Here is a 15,903-nt window from a genome sequence, read left to right on the forward strand (position 1 = left end):
CCATTCCAACTGAGCCATCAGGGATGCCAACCAATTGCACTCTTAAGTTGAATAAAGGTTTTACAAAAGAATAGCCTGGGTTGACTTATCTTCTATTTTATTCTTTCCACTCTGGAAAATTGCTTTGATTTTGCCTTGGATTGACCAGTGGCAATACTGCTGGAACCAGGAACTCACTCTGGTGAAAATGTTGGCATGAATTAATAACTTGCCATTGGATTGCTGCAAGATGTACCCAGATAATAACACATTAGCTTCAGTTCGCGATGACAATTTCTGATAAATATAATAAGCTTGGCTGCAATTTAGTTTTAAATACATTTTGACCAACAAAGTGGAATTTATATTGTTTTTTCTTAACTTGTTTAATTAGTAGAATACTTTACAAGCAATGAGATAATGAGAAAACATTTTCTTAATCTAGAGAAACTGCCCCCTGAAGTACAAGAAACATCAAGTGACAGCACTGGGAAAGAAAAATCAATTGCAAACACACAGCAGGACGAACTTGCTGCTACTGAACTGTACACTTCACCTCGGCCAATGAAAAGTAATGGGATGGAGGCTCCATCAGTTGGGACTGAAGAGATGAAAAATGAATTTGGCCTGAACTCCGGGCTTGACCTGGAAAAACAAAGGGAATTATCCGTACCAGCTGAAGAAGAATTTGTAAAGACGGCCTACGCAGGAAGAGCCAGCTCTCAGCGCCTCATTAAAGAAAAGGACTTGACCAATATAGACCACCAGATGGAGTATAGCTCAGAGAAACTCACTGAGGATCTTCATGTGGCTGAAGAGTCTATGGATCATGGTATTTCATTTCAGTCATACAGTTGTATTGTAATTGTTGCACTCGAATCCACTAGATTATGTTGCTGAATCCACTAGGTTCACTAGATGAATGTGTTTTGCATTATTGAAGGGGTTATCAGGGCAAATTTCTTGAACTGAAAAATGTGCAGAATTATTTAGTTCAATGGCCCCAAGTTTCCACATGATTTGCTCCTGATTTTTAGGAGCAACTGGTGGAGAACGGAGTATCTTAGAAATCGCAATTCTCCACATTTAAGTTTTCTGCAGTTCTAGTCATGTAGAACAGTTTCACTTTAGAACAGAATTTTTTTTTCAAAAGGGGGTGTGTCCAGCCACTGACGCCTGATTTGAAAGTTTCCACAGTGAAAACGTACTCCAAACTAACTTAGAATGGAGCAAGTGAAGATTTTTGTAGGCCTGAAAAAACCTTGTCTACACATTAAAAAATCAGGCGCAGGTTACAAATTAGGCGTCCGGAGCGAGGTGGGTGGGGGGTGGTGGGGGGGGAGTAGGGAAGTCATTACATTCTACAATAAATCCTTAGTTATACTTATACAAATATTATACAAATAATTCCAACCTGAATAAAAATTTATAAGCAAAGAAAAGATTAAATAAACCATGTTCCTACCTGTGTGAAAGTGCTTCAGGCAGGGAGAAGGCTGCAGGAAGCCTCAAGTTGAGGCAGCCGTTCCCGACGGTAGGGGGGGGGGGAGGCAGTGAGGGCCCGACCGACGGCAGCGGGGGGGAGGCAGGGAGGAGGCAGCCGTTCCCGACGGCAGGGGGGGGGGGAGGCAGGGAGAAGGCTGCAGGAAGCCTCAGAGGTTGAGGCAGCCATTCCCGACGGCGGGGGGAGGGGGAGGCCCCCCTGCCGTCGGTCGAGCCCGTCGGGAAACGGCTGCCTCAACTTCTGAGGCTTCCTGCAGCCTTTTCACTGCTGCAAGAAGCCTCAGTGCTGATCATGGAAGGGCAATGTGGTTTTATTAAAAAATTTTAAAAATTGAACAGCTACGAAGAACTACAAAAATGGCCGAGTGCCAATGTTTCCTTCACACTGCGCGTGCGCGAACGCTCCAACGCGCATGCGCAGGGTTGCCGGCACGAAAAAAACTCATTTAAATGATACCCGCCCCCTCCTACTTACAAAATCGGCGCGAGTGGTAGGCTCCACCCCCTGGGCGCCGCGCCAAGCTGACATCGAGCTGCAAAGCGCTCGAAAATAGCGCGTTTTTTTTTCAGGCGCTGTTTTCGGCGCGAAAAACGGGCGCCCAGCTCAGAGGGGCGCCTGTTTTGCCGCGTGTGGAAACTTGGGGCCAATATTACTACACCATTTGTTCCGTATAGTTTGCAAACCAGTTGTTATTGGTACTTGTAGACATTCTCCCTGTGAAGATTCAACTGTTTTCTTTGCAGCGCTTCCATATAAATATCTATTTTTCTGTTCCCTTTTTATATTTTTTCTCATCTTCAAAGAAATTATTGGAATTTTACTTTCTGATTTACTCTGGTATTTAATGCAGAATTCTGAATATCAAAAATTCTGAACATAAATGAAAGTTGTAACTAATCTTCCCTTATAAAAATGTAACCACTAAATACTGCATTTCACACCTTCATAAAAGTGGGGACTATGCAGAAGTTGAGATACTCATTCATAACTGGACATTATTCGGATGGAAATGGTAAATTAAGCCCATACCACATTCTTCTTATAGTGCAAGGTAACCTCATGTCATTACAAATTACAACAACTTCCATTCGCATTGTGCTTTCTGGATTTGAATTCACTGTGGCTAGTTAGGATAAGTCTCCTCTCTCTAACTGTAAAGTTATAAGTGAGCTGAGTTTGGTTCGTGCCAATGCAATGCCAATCCATAGCACGCACGCATCTCTAAATTATATTAAAATGGCAGTTTCACTCGGGTCACAGGACAGCTAAGTTGGGCAAAATTGACACTACAGTCTACTTTTGATTCAAAACTGCTTCATTCAAATTGCACAAAGTTCCCACTTTCCTGTGTTATTAACATTGTTTAATTCAAGTTAGAGGATAATTAGATTTTTTTATTTCAGCACAAAAAGACTGAATTATCAACGGTAGACTAATTTATATCAAATTGGTAGTTATTTAGGTCACAACATTTGCCTATGCAAGTCACTGAGTTTGAAAAATGAATTTCTATGAATTGTTTTGATTCTCAGACATGATAAGGAATTAAAAATTCAAATCTTTGTTTACAGTTAATCAGTAAAGGTAATGCAAACTAAATTTGAAGGGAAACAAGAAAATGGTGTAAGAACAGTATGATTATTTCAATAGGGTGATTGCTGTTGGTTTCCCCTTGTGGCTTAATGAATAGATGTAGCATTTGGTGTGGAGCTGAGTCATTGAGACCAGGAGGTTCCCTCTTTCCTGATCTGTGCAGATTTGGCTGCTCTCAGCCATGCAGCAGTGGGACTTTACAATCAATTTGTATCTACACTCGGGAAAAATTAACCAGGGTCCCAGTTCTTGATTTGCTATCTAGTAACCCATGCTGGAGAGTACCCGCAGAGACCGGGTGATGGCAGTAATTGGATTTGGCTGTGATGCCCCTCACGCTTCAATAGCCTGCCAGCATTCGTTATCTCGACTCACCCATGAAAAGTGGTCCTTTTAGGTAAGGTACTGGAGGATAGCTATGGCCTGACAAGACCTTCAGAAGACATTGAAAAAAGTAAAAAGAACTTGTTTCTAGTGCCTTATAACATCCTTAGAATACCCCAAAGTGCTTTCTAACCACTGAATTACTTTTGCAGTAGAGTCACTGCTATGTAGGTAAATGTAGCAGCCAATTTGTACACACAGGTTTGATAAGCAGCAAGTGACGAATGACCAGATAATTTATTTTTTTGGTTGTGTTGGCTGAGGGAGGAATGTTGGTCAGGACACCAGGAGAACCCCCTAAATCTTCCAAAAAATACCGTAGGAGGTGAGCTGGCAGACAGGGCTTCTGTTTAATGTCTCATCTGAAAGACAGTATATCCAATAATGGGACTTGAACCCCACAACCTCTGATTTTAAGGTAAAAGTACAACCAACTGAGCCAAGCCGACACTGAAGGGGCAAAATGCCATCAGTTCCTTTTAAGTGAATACATTGATGGGAAATCTGGGAAAAGTCACGGTACAAAATTTGGGAGAACAATTTTTTTTTAAACCATCAGTCATAATGCAAGACCTTGTGAACAATAAACAATATCACACTGTTCTTTTGAATTTTAATCAGTAGAAATAATAGAAAAAAATGCAATAGCTATCTGCTTTCTCTTCTGGCTATATTTCTCAACATTCTGTAGTCTTTTTTAAATTGTTCTGCTGTGTTATCAGGGCATTGAAAGCACGGTATCTTGCTAATTCTCTCTGATTAATTTTTAAGCCTCTCTATGTTGATTCAAATCCACTCCACTTATTTCATACCTGTGTCCCACATTTTTTTCAACCTATGTGTAATAGTTTCATAGGTAACCATTGGCTGTATTTAATTGAGAATCTGAGTTCATCTCTTTGCTATTTGTGGGATTTGCTGTGCACTTATTGGTTTCTGCATTTGCCTAAGTGACGGTGACCATACTTCAAAATAATTCATTTTCAGTAAAATGCTTTGGGACATCCTGAGGATATGAAAGCTGCTGTAGTTAGTGTGTTAGTTCCTTTCCTTTTCAGTAAAATACAGTTGTTCTCATTTTCTCGCAGTTTCTTTGTTTTTATAAAATTTACAGGCATTGAAGTTGTGCTTTCAGATGTTAGATGTACAATGCATTTATGTGACATTTCTTTGTTTGCTTTGTTAATGGTAGTATTCATTCAAGCGGATTTAATGTCTATTAAAACAGTGGACAGCTTTTGTACATTAATATTTGACAGTCATTTCAAGGCCTTTTAATATTGGAAATTCAGAACAATAGCTCGAAAATTTATTAAAACCAAGCTCTTAAATTGGTCCCTCGAAGACAATATTTTGATTTTTTTTGTGTTTTTTTTCCCTTCAGGTGCCGAGACACAACGGGGTGTCAGGGAACACCAGTCTGAGCGTGGAGGATCGGATTCAGTCGCTGTCACTCAGCATTCTGAAAGAACCAAACCAGATGAAGGAAAAGAAACAGAAAATGATGATGAATATCAAACTAATTATGAAGGTGAGAGTGGAGACTTAAGATGAAAACAGAAAATTCCTAACACGATAGTTTAAAAAAAATTGAATCTTGAGCAAAAACTGATGTGGGAAAATAAACACGTTATAGTTTTTTTGTTTTATTATTTTTGGCTGGTGCTGTACTGCACTGTGAAGAAGGAGATTAACAGATGATTTTAAAGCTCCTCCAAATACACAGTGTGGATTTTGACATGTATTTTATTTGTTTGCTTTGTCAGTCACCTTGGACACTGACCCAAAACTCAAAATGACTTGTTTACAAGGTGGGCGGAGAGCCCAGCCCAGACAGCTCTTTATGGCAAAACAAAACAAAACAGTTTATCAAGAGACAGCAACATGTTACCGGACTGCACACTGCATATAGCAGAACAAAGCTGAACTCAAGTACAATAAAGAAATATCCACTGGGGAAGCTTCCTTGATGGCTCAAAATTAAGGAAGCCTCTTGATTGTCCCAACTCAGAGGGAGAAATGCCGTCTTTAATCAGTGATCTCTGTCAATTGAGAATCAGATCAGCTGTAACTGTGATGCTCTCCATAGTCAATAGCCCACCAACATTCACAGTTGAAAATTAAAAATGCAAGGTACCAAAAATCACCTAATGCCAGTAGAGGTGCACTTGAGAAAGAAATTAGCCAGAGGAAGGGAGCAGGTAAAACTGGTAAGAAAAATATTTTAACATCTGAGAGTTTGGTCCACAAAGTGGCTTCATATTTTCTCCTGGGAACTATGGCTCCCAGGCTTAATAATCATTCCATCAGCAAGGACTCCATGATTGCTTTTTGTGAACAAAACACTTGGTCATTGGGCCGGATTTTCGGCAGGTTTGCGACCGGGTTTTCACCGTGATTTGACCCTCCGCAGCGAAAAACCGGTGCAAAGCCCTGGCAGGATCTTTAGGTACCTATTTGCAGCGGCGCTTTCAAGTACCGCTGGGGAGAGGTGTGTCAATGTGGAACGACTCGGATTGCGTTTGCGTCCGAGTTTCGGCACTCTCCCGACCTGTACGCTGCGCCCAGAATAGCAACAGGTCAAACCTGTCGGTGCAGCCCTGCCAGCAGCAGTATGAAAACCTGCAAAAAAGATAAGTTAAAGTTTTTATTATTTTTTTTTGCTATGATTACATAGTTACGGGTCTTGTAAATGTTTTTGGGAATTCTTCCCCGCCCCCCCCCCCCCCACCCCTCCAAAGGCCAGCAGCACTTCTGGGCCCGGACTAAAGTTGCCAAAATTCAAGTTTGCACCACGAATGCTTGTGCCTCCCTTACCGATGCATAAAGGCTGAAAGTTTGGGCTATAAACTGTAGCGCAGTGAAAACGGTAAGTTTCACGTAACGCTACCGTTTTCGCCGAAAAACCTGAAAATCTGGCCCAAGTCTTATTTAATGTCCTTGTGTTTGAAATACTTGTTGGCCATTTTGAAAGTCTTTGCTTCTTTCAACTTAACATTTACTACACATAGTATTGTGGAGTCTTGCATATCTTAAATTCTTAGCTTTTCTAAATTATCAAGACCACTATAGTTGTGTCTTTGATCAGAGCTGGGCTGTGTGAAGGAGACCCTGCACAAGGAACTCTTGCACAAGGAGAAAGTACATATGTTCCAGCAACCAGTGACAGAAACATAGAAAATAGGTGCAGGAGTAAGCCATTCGGCCCTTTGAGCCTGCACCACCATTCAATAAGATCATGGCTGATCGTTCCTTCAGTACCCCTTTCCTGCTTTCTCTCCATACCCCTTGATCCCTTTAGCCGTAAGGGCCATATCTAACTCCCTCTTGAATATATCCAATGAACTGGCATCAACAACTCTCTGCGGCAGGGAATTCCACAGGTTAACAACTCTCTGAGTGAAGATGTTTCTCCTCATCTCAGTCCTAAATGGTCTGCCCCTTATCCTAAGACTGTGTCCCCTGGTTCTGGACTTCCCCAACATCGGGAACATTCTTCCCGCATCTAACTTGTCCAGTCCCGTCAGAATCTTATCTTTCTATGAGATCCCCTCTCATCCTTCTAAACTCCAGTGTATAAAGGCCCAGTTGATCCAGTCTCTCCTCATATGACAGCCCAGCCATCCCTGGAATCAGTCTGGTGAACCTTCGCTGCATTCCCTCAATAGCAAGAACGTCCTTCCTCAGATTAGGAGACCAAAACTAACACAATATTCCAGATGGGGCCTCACCAAGGCCCTGTACAAATGCAGTAAGACTTCCCTGCTCCTATACTGAAATCCCCTTGCTATGAAGGCCAACATACCATTTGCCTTCTTCACCGCCTGCTGCACCTGCATGACAACTTTCAAGGACTAATGAACCATGACACTCAGGTCCCGCTGCACCTCCCCTTTTCCTAACCTGCCGCCATTCAGATAATATTCTGCCTTCATGTTTTTGCCCCCAAAGTGGATAACCCCAAATTTATCCACATTATACTGCATCTGCCATGTATTTGCCCATTCGCTTAACCTGTCCAAGTCACCCTGCAGCCTCTTAGCGTCCTCCTCGCAGCTCACACCGCCACCCAGTTTAATGTCATCTGCAAACTTGGAGATATTCACTCAATTCCATCATCTAAATCATTAATATATATTGTAAAGAGCTGGGGTCCCAGCACCGAGCCCTGCGGCACTCCACTAGTCACTGCCTGCCATTCTGAAAAGGACCCGTTTATCCCGACTCTCTGCTTCCTGTCTGCCAGCCAGTTCTCTATCCACGTCAGTACATTACTCCCAATACCATGTGCTTTGATTTTGCACGCCAATCTCCTGTGTGGGACATTGTCAAAAGCCTTTTGAAAGTCCAAATACATCACATCCCACTGGTTCTCCCTTGTCCACTCTACTAGCTACATCCTCAAAAAATTCCAGAAGATTTGTCAAGCATGATTTCCCTTTCATAAATCCATGCTGACTTAGACCAATCCTATCACTGCTTTCCAAATGTGCTGCTATTTCATTCTTAATGATTGATTCCAACATTTTCCCCACTACTGATGTCAGGCTAACCGGTCTATAATTACCCGTTTTCTCTCTCCCTCCTTTTTTAAAAAGTGGTGTTACATTAGATACCCTCCAGTCCATGGGAACTGATCCAGAGTCAATAGACGGCTGGAAAATTATCACCAATGCATCCACTATTTCTAGGGTCACTTCCTTAAATACCCTGGGATGTAGACTATCAGGCCCTGGGGATTTATCGGCCTTCAATCCCGTCAATTTCCCTAACACAATTTCCCGCCTAATAAGGATATCCTTCAGTTCCTCCTTCTCACCACACCCTCGGCCCCCGAGTACATCTGGAAGGTTATTTGTGTCTTCCTTTGTGAAGACAGAACCAAAGAACTTGTTCAATTGGTCTGCCATTTTTTTGTTCCCCATTATAAATTCACCCAAATCCGACTGCAAGGGACCTACGTTTGTCTTCACTAATCTTTTTCTCTTCACATATCTATAAAAGCTTTTGCAGTCAGTTTTTATGTTTCCGGCAAGCTTCCTCTCGTACTCTATTTTCCCCCTCTTAATTAAACTCTTTGTCCTCCTCCGCTGAATCCTAAATTTCTCCCAGTCCTCCGGTTTGCTGCTTTTTCTGGCTAATATGTAGCCTCTTCCTTGAATTTAACACTATCCTTAATTTCCTTTGTTAGCCACGGTAGAGCCACATTTCCTGTTTTATTTTTACTCCAGACAAGGATGTACAATTGTTGAAGTTCGTCCATATGATCTTTAAAGGTTTGCCATTGCCTATCCACCGTCAACCCTTTAAGTATCATTTGCCAGTCTAATTTAGCCAATTGGCACCTCATACCATCAAAGTTACCTTTCCTTAAGTTCAGGACCCTGGTTTCTGTATTAACTTTGTCACTCTCCATCTTAATAAAGAATTCTACCACAATATGGTCACTCTTCCCCAAGGGGCCTCACACAACAAGATTGCTAATTAATCCCTTCTCATTACACATCACCCAGTCTAGGATGGCCCGCACTCTGGTTGGTTCCACAACATATTGGTCTAGAAAACCATCCCTAATACACTCCAGGAAATCCTCCTCCACTGCATTGCTACCAGTTAGGTTACCCCAATCAATGTGTAGATTAAAGTCGCCCATCATTACTGCTGTACCTCTATTGCACACATCCCTTATTTTTTGTTTGATGCTGTCCCCAACCTCATTACTACTATTTGGTGGCCTGTACACAACTCCCACTAGCGTTTTCTGCCCTTTGGTATTCCGTAGCTCCACCCATACCGATTCCACATCATTCAAGCTAATGTCTTTCCTTACAATTGCATTAATTTCCTCTTTAACCAGCAACGCCACCCTGCCTCCTTTTCCTTTCTGTCTATCCTTCCTAAATGTTGAATACCCTTGGATGTTGAGTTCCCAGCCTTGGTCACCCTGGAGCCATGTCTCCGTGATGCCAATCATATTGTATCTGTTAACTGCTATCTGCACAGTTAATTCGTCCACCTTACACCTTACTCGTCGCATTGAGGCACAGAGCCTTCAGGCTTGCCTTTTTAACACACTTTGCCCCTTTAGAATTTTGCTGTAAAGTTGCCCTTTTTATTTTTTGCCTTGGGTTTCTCTGCCTTCCACTTTTACTCTTCTCCTTTCTATCTTTTGCTTCTGTCTCCATTTTGTTTCCCTCTGTCTCCTTGCATTGGTTCCCATCCCCCTGCCATATTAGTTTAACTCCTCCCAAACAGCACTAGCAAACACTCCCCCTAGAACATTGGTTCCGGTCCTGCCCCGGTGCAGACCGTCCGGTTTGTACTGGTCCCACCTCCCCCAGAACCGGTTCCAATGCCCCAGGAATTTGAATCCCTCCCTGCTGCACCACTGCTCAAGCCACGTATTCATCTGAGCTATTCTGCGATTCCTACTCTGACTAGCACGTGGCACTGGTAGCAATCCTGAGATTACTACTTTTGAGGTCCTACTTTTTAATTTAACTCCTAACTCCCTAAATTCGTCTCGTAGGCCCTCATCCCGTTTTTTTTACCTATATCGTTGGTACCTATTGTACCACGACAACTGGCTGTTCACCCTCCCTTTTTAGAATGTCCTGCACCCGCTCTGAGACATCCTTGACCCTTGCACCAGGGAGGCAACATACCATCCTGAAGTCTCAGTTGCGGCCGCAGAAACGTCAATCTATTGCCCTTACAGTTGAATCCCCTATCACGATCGCTCTCCCACTCTTTTTCCTGCCCCCTTGTACAGCAGAGCCACCCACGGTGCCATGGACTTGGCTGCTGCTGCTCTCCCCTGATGAGTCATCCCCCTCAACAGTACCCAAAGCGGTGACAGAGCAATATTGGCATCATCTGTGCTCTCAAATGACCTTGGGATAAAATGTGCCCCGAGAATTATATTTTTTTTAATAATATGGAGGTAATTAGCAAGGGAATTATTTACTTGTCTCAAAACCTCAAAATCCATTCATGGGCAATTCAGTTTCGGCATTGATCTGGTAATTTATTATAACAATAGAATGGAGTGCCGATGTCTTTGGTGGAGTTCAAAGGAATTCATTGCAGTGATGGTCTTCTTCATCTGCAGAATTGGAGATGCTCAAGGATACTGAACAGAACTTATCAACGCAAGGTGGACAGGTGTCAGCTGCAGCACAGCACTTTGAAGGAGTGGGCGTTGATGGAGTGTTAGTTGCAATGGGTGGTAAAAGAGTGGAAGTTGATGAAGTGAATGAAGCAGGAGTGAAAGTTGATGATGGAGGAACGGAAGTTGATGAAGTGGATGATGGAGGAACGGAAGTTGATGAAGTGGATGATGGAGGAACGGAAGTTGATGAAGTGGATGATGGAGGAACGGAAGTTGATGAAGTGGATGATGGAGGAACGGAAGTTGATGAAGTGGATGATGGAGGAACGGAAGTTGATGAAGTGGATGATGGAGGAACGGAAGTTGATGAAGTGGATGATGGAGGAACGGAAGTTGATGAAGTGGATGATGGAGGAACGGAAGTTGATGAAGTGGATGATGGAGGAACGGAAGTTGATGAAGTGGATGATGGAGGAACGGAAGTTGATGAAGTGGATGATGGAGGAACGGAAGTTGATGAAGTGGATGATGGAGGAACGGAAGTTGAAATGGATGATGGAGGAACGGAAGTTGATGAAGTGGATGATGGAGTATTAGTTGATGAAGTGAGTGAAGCAGCAGTGGAAGGTGATGATGTTGATGATGAAAGAATGGAAAGCGATGAATTGGATGATGGAGAAATGGAAGGCGATGAAGAGGATGATGAAATAGTGGAAGCTGATGGAGCAGAAGATGAAGTAGTAGAACCCGATGAAGTGGGCAAAACAGAAGAGTTCATAGATGGCAGTGAAGATGAGGAAGACGACCATAAAGGTAAAAGTCAAAGATGCAGGTAGTCGCTAAAATCATGATGCAATCTTGACTGAATCTGAGAAAATTGTGCAATACAAGTGAATCCTTTAAAGTCTTTCAGTTTTTGATTGTCTTCAACTAATACACAAAATTGGTTATTTAAGCCCTGGCAGAGACCTTGAACAAATATTTTGTATCGGTCTTCATGGTAGAAGACACTAAAAACATCCCAATAGTGGATAATCAAGGGGCTGTACCGAGGGAGGAACTTAATACTATCATTGAAGAAGTAGTACTCAGTAAAATAATGGGACTAAAGGTGGACAAGTCTCCTGGACCTGATGGCTTACATCCTAGGATCTTAAAAGAAGTGGCTGCAGAGATAGTGGATGCATTGGCTATAATCTACCAAAATTCCCTGGATTCTGGGGAGGTCTCAGTGGATTGGAAAACCGCAAATGTAACACCCCTATTTAAAAAAAAAAGGAGGCAGACAGAAAGCAGGAAACTATAGACCAGTTAGCCTAACATCTGTCGTTGGGAAAATGCTGGAGTCCATTATTAAGGAAACAGTAGCAGGACATTTGAAAAAGCATGATTCAATCAAGCAGAGTCAGCATGGTTTTATGAAAGGGAAATCATGTTTGCCAAATTTGCTGGAGTTCTTTGAGAATGTAATGAGTAGGGTAGATAAGGGGGAACAAGTGGATGTGGTGCATTTGGATTTCCAGAAGGCATTCGATAAGGTGCCACATAAGGTTACTGCACAAGATAAAAGCTCACAGGGTTGGGGGTAATATATTAGCATGGATAGAGGATTGGCTAAGTAACAGAAAACAGAGAATCAGGATAAATGGGTTATTTTCCCATTTTGGCAAACAGTAACTAGTGGGGTGCCACAGGGATCGGTGCTGGGGCCTCAACTATTTACAATCTATATTAATGACTTGGATGAAGGGACCGAGTGTAATGTAGCCAAGTTTGCTGATGATAAAAGGTAGGTGGGAAAGCAAATTGTGAGGAGGGCACAAAAAAATCTGCAAAGGGATAGAGACAGGCTAAGTGAGTGGGCAAAAATTTGGCAAATGGAGTATATTGTGAGGTTATCCACTTTGGCAGAAAAAATAGAAAAGCAAATTATAATTTAAATGGAGAAAAATTGCAAAGTGCTACAGTACAGAGGGACGTGGGTGTCCTGGTGCATGAAACACAAAAAGTTAGTATGCAGGTACAGCAAGTAATCAGGAAGGCAAATGGAATGTTGGCCTTTATTGCAAGGGGGATAGAGTATAAAAGCAGAGAAGTCCTGCTACAACTGTACAGATTATTGGTGAGGCCACACCTAAAGTACTGCGTGCAGTTTTGGTCTCCGTATTTAAGGAAGGATATACTTGCATTGGAGGCGATTCAGAGGAGGTTCACTTGGTTGATTCCGGAGATGAGGGGGTTGACTTATGAGGATAGGTTGGGCCTAAATACATTGGAGTTCAGAAGAATGAGAGGTGACCTTATCGAAACATATAAGATAATGAGTGGGCTCGACAAGGTGGATGCAGAGAGGATATTTTCACTCATAGGGGAAACTAAAACTAGGGGACATAGTCTCAGAATAACGAGCCGCCCATTTAAAACTGAGATGAGGAAGAATTTCTTCACTGAGGGTTGTAAATCTGTGGAATTCTCTGCCCCAGAGAGCTGTGGTGGCTGGGTCATTGAATATATTTAAGGCAGAGATAGACAGATTTTTGAGCGATAAGGGAATAAAGGGTTATGGGGAGTGGGTAGGGAACTGGAGCTGAGTCCATGATCAGATCAGCCATGATCGTATTGAATGGCGGAGCAGGCTTGAGGGGCTGATTGGCCTACTCTTGCTCCTATTTCTTATGTTCTTATGTGTGTGTTAAAGGTTATTTGTATAGTCTAATCCATACATTTTTCTTCCTTTTCTGAATATATAAATCTGATCTGGAAACTCGCATTGTTATAAAAGTGAGACCAACCTTCCAGCAGATTGGCAAAGTATTCAGATCCTCTCCATTACTGACCACGCCGCACTTTCTCAAGATACTGAGTAGAAAGTAAGTAACACAAGCAATACTTCATCCAATATTTCATCCACATATGACATATAGATACAGTATTGCTAAGAAATGTTTCTAACATGGCGCCATCTTTTAATTACAGGGCTGCGCTATTTATCTTCACATCTTGGGAACCGGATCTGCTTAAATATATAATTCAAATAATTGTTAATTTAAATGTTGGGCTTCATTAAACAATATTTATCAGTTCAAAAACTGATGCTATTGTTTATGCTTCGTGGGGAGTCCAGCAGGATTGACTAACCAGTCTGTTTAGATCGGGAGTGTTAATATGAATGGATTTCCTCTGTAATGGCAGTGGGTGGGGGAAGAGAAGAGGAATGGTCATTAGCAATTCAGTGCTGACCTCCCATCAGAAGACCAAGTCTGAGTCAAAAGGCCACCTATCACTCAGATTTGCTTGCTTTTGTTGTTGGTTTTCATAGTTCTCATTCCACTGGAGCAGTGAGGGATTCCCTTCTTGGGAATAGAAAACTAGAAAAATGCAGCTTGGCCTATCATAACACTGAGCCATAATAGTGGAGGCAGCTGTGGCCCAGACTATCCTTATCTTTATCAACGACCCCCCCGCCCCACCACCTTTATATTTTAAATGTAAGCAGAAACTGCTCAAACATGGAAAAAATAACATTTGCTGAAAAAGCTTAAGTGAGTTTGTACGTTTAAGGCATTTCAAATTAGATGGGCTGAATTACTTTTTAACCTATCAAATTGGCCCAATTGTTTAGATCCTCCTTCAGACCATTATCACCTCAATCTCATCCTGGTGCTAAGTGTGGATCACTCTATTTCATCAGGATACGATTGTAATGAAAATGTCGAATTGGGAAGTTGTCTATTTGTTTTTTAAATGTTGAATTTCTTTTGCCGTTGTCTGCTCTGAGTCTGTGGAGTCAGAAAATTTTCTGGTGGACTGGAGTCAGCTGCAACCCAGAGCTCCAAAGGAGCAGACATTGATGAAATAGGTGGTTTAAAAACTGTTTGATTCTGTCCTGGAACTTCTGTAGGTCCTTATTATACTCGCTAGTTTTATGAACAAAATATCTCTACTCCCACCCACATTTGGGTCCCTTTATTAAAACTTGGTTATATTTTCTTCAATCCCCTACTTCTCCCCTCCACTCCCCCCACCCCCGAATAAGAATACATTGATAGCTCCTCTGATAGCTTAGTTAAATGTAATATCTAGTGTTATATTGAGCCGTGCAGAGCAGGAATATTCCAGTTCAATCCTTGGTCTTTGCTAAATTGGTTGATCTCAACCAGGATTGTGCCTGAGACACTACATTTGGCATCAGTGCTACTGAAGGCATGAAAGAAAAATCAATCAGGGCTTCTGTTTCTAACGGAAATGTTACCTGGAGGCGAGACGAGGTTCTATTTTGAATGTAAGAAAAGGTTTGTTGAGTCAAATTATAAAAGTAAAAAAAAACTACCGTAGTGAAAATTGGAATATTTATTAAATGGTCTTGTCACAAAGTATTTTATTTTAAGTAGGTGCCTTTTGTGGTGATTGGGTTCTCATGACAATTTGTACTCGTGCTCATTGCAAGTCACAGGCTAGCATGAGCTTCCTATGAATGAAAACTTGACTTTGTATACAAATTTAGGACGACAGACCTCTGGGGAAACAACAAACCGTTTTATCATGGTATAAAGATATTTATATAGCTCCTATCATTACCTCAAAATGTCTGAAAGTGCTTATTAATGAGATAATGATCAGATAATCTGTTTTAGTGATGTTGGTTGAAGGATGAATAATGGCCAGGACACCAATAATAATAATATGCATTGGAAATAATATGGGATACCATCATAAACTCTAGATCTCTCTGAATAATGGGAAAACACCATGTTGACAGACTATTAGTTTAAAATACCTGGTAACAGCTCCCCTCTCTACTGTGCTTACATCAATAAAGTCATCTGAGCATATTGGCCCAGATTTTGCGGTCAGTGGCGAAGTGATGGCACCTGCCACTGACCTCGAAGAAAGCTGCCCACAACGATCTAGAGATCTCTGGTGTCTATTTCACTTCTCCCGATGTTAATTTAAATCGACGCCTGCTCTGGAGGATCTCTAGCGTCCAGTAACAGTGATGTCCTCAAGCTGGCTAAGCAGCCAATCATATTGAAGAATTGTCACAGACAGCATACCAAGAAGTAAAATGCATTGATTTTCCATCACTCTTTAATAATTTTACAGAGAGCAAAATAAAAATTGGGACATTAGAAACTGAAATATAAACAAACTTGAAAAATATTTTTTTCCTATTGTATTAGAAACCATGGAACTTTTATCATAATGGAAAAATTTATCATTCCACAAATATAAAATTAGTTTTTCAGGGCCCGAAGGATTATTCAGCAGTAACTCTACACCATTAAAAACCCAGTTACTACCCATTCAACAATACTTAACTTTTTTTGTGGTC

At 41.8% G+C, this 15,903-nt stretch overlaps 1 protein-coding gene across 5 annotated transcripts in view; it reads left to right on the plus strand.

Moving 5' to 3' along the window:
• cenpt (centromere protein T) overlaps positions 1-15,903 on the plus strand; it is a 114,470-nt gene that overhangs the window by 51,112 nt on the left and 47,455 nt on the right. For all 5 annotated transcript variants that reach the window (XM_070897947.1, XM_070897945.1, XM_070897948.1 and 2 more), the window contains exons 11-14: positions 425-811; positions 4,845-4,991; positions 10,572-11,384; positions 13,354-13,441. In XM_070897947.1, coding sequence (XP_070754048.1) covers positions 425-811; positions 4,845-4,991; positions 10,572-11,384; positions 13,354-13,441 — 1,435 coding nt within the window. The remainder of the gene's footprint in view (positions 1-424; positions 812-4,844; positions 4,992-10,571; positions 11,385-13,353; positions 13,442-15,903) is intronic.

Source organism: Pristiophorus japonicus, chromosome 13 (assembly GCF_044704955.1).
Source record: "Pristiophorus japonicus isolate sPriJap1 chromosome 13, sPriJap1.hap1, whole genome shotgun sequence".
In the NCBI taxonomy this organism is placed as follows: domain Eukaryota; kingdom Metazoa; phylum Chordata; class Chondrichthyes; family Pristiophoridae; genus Pristiophorus; species Pristiophorus japonicus.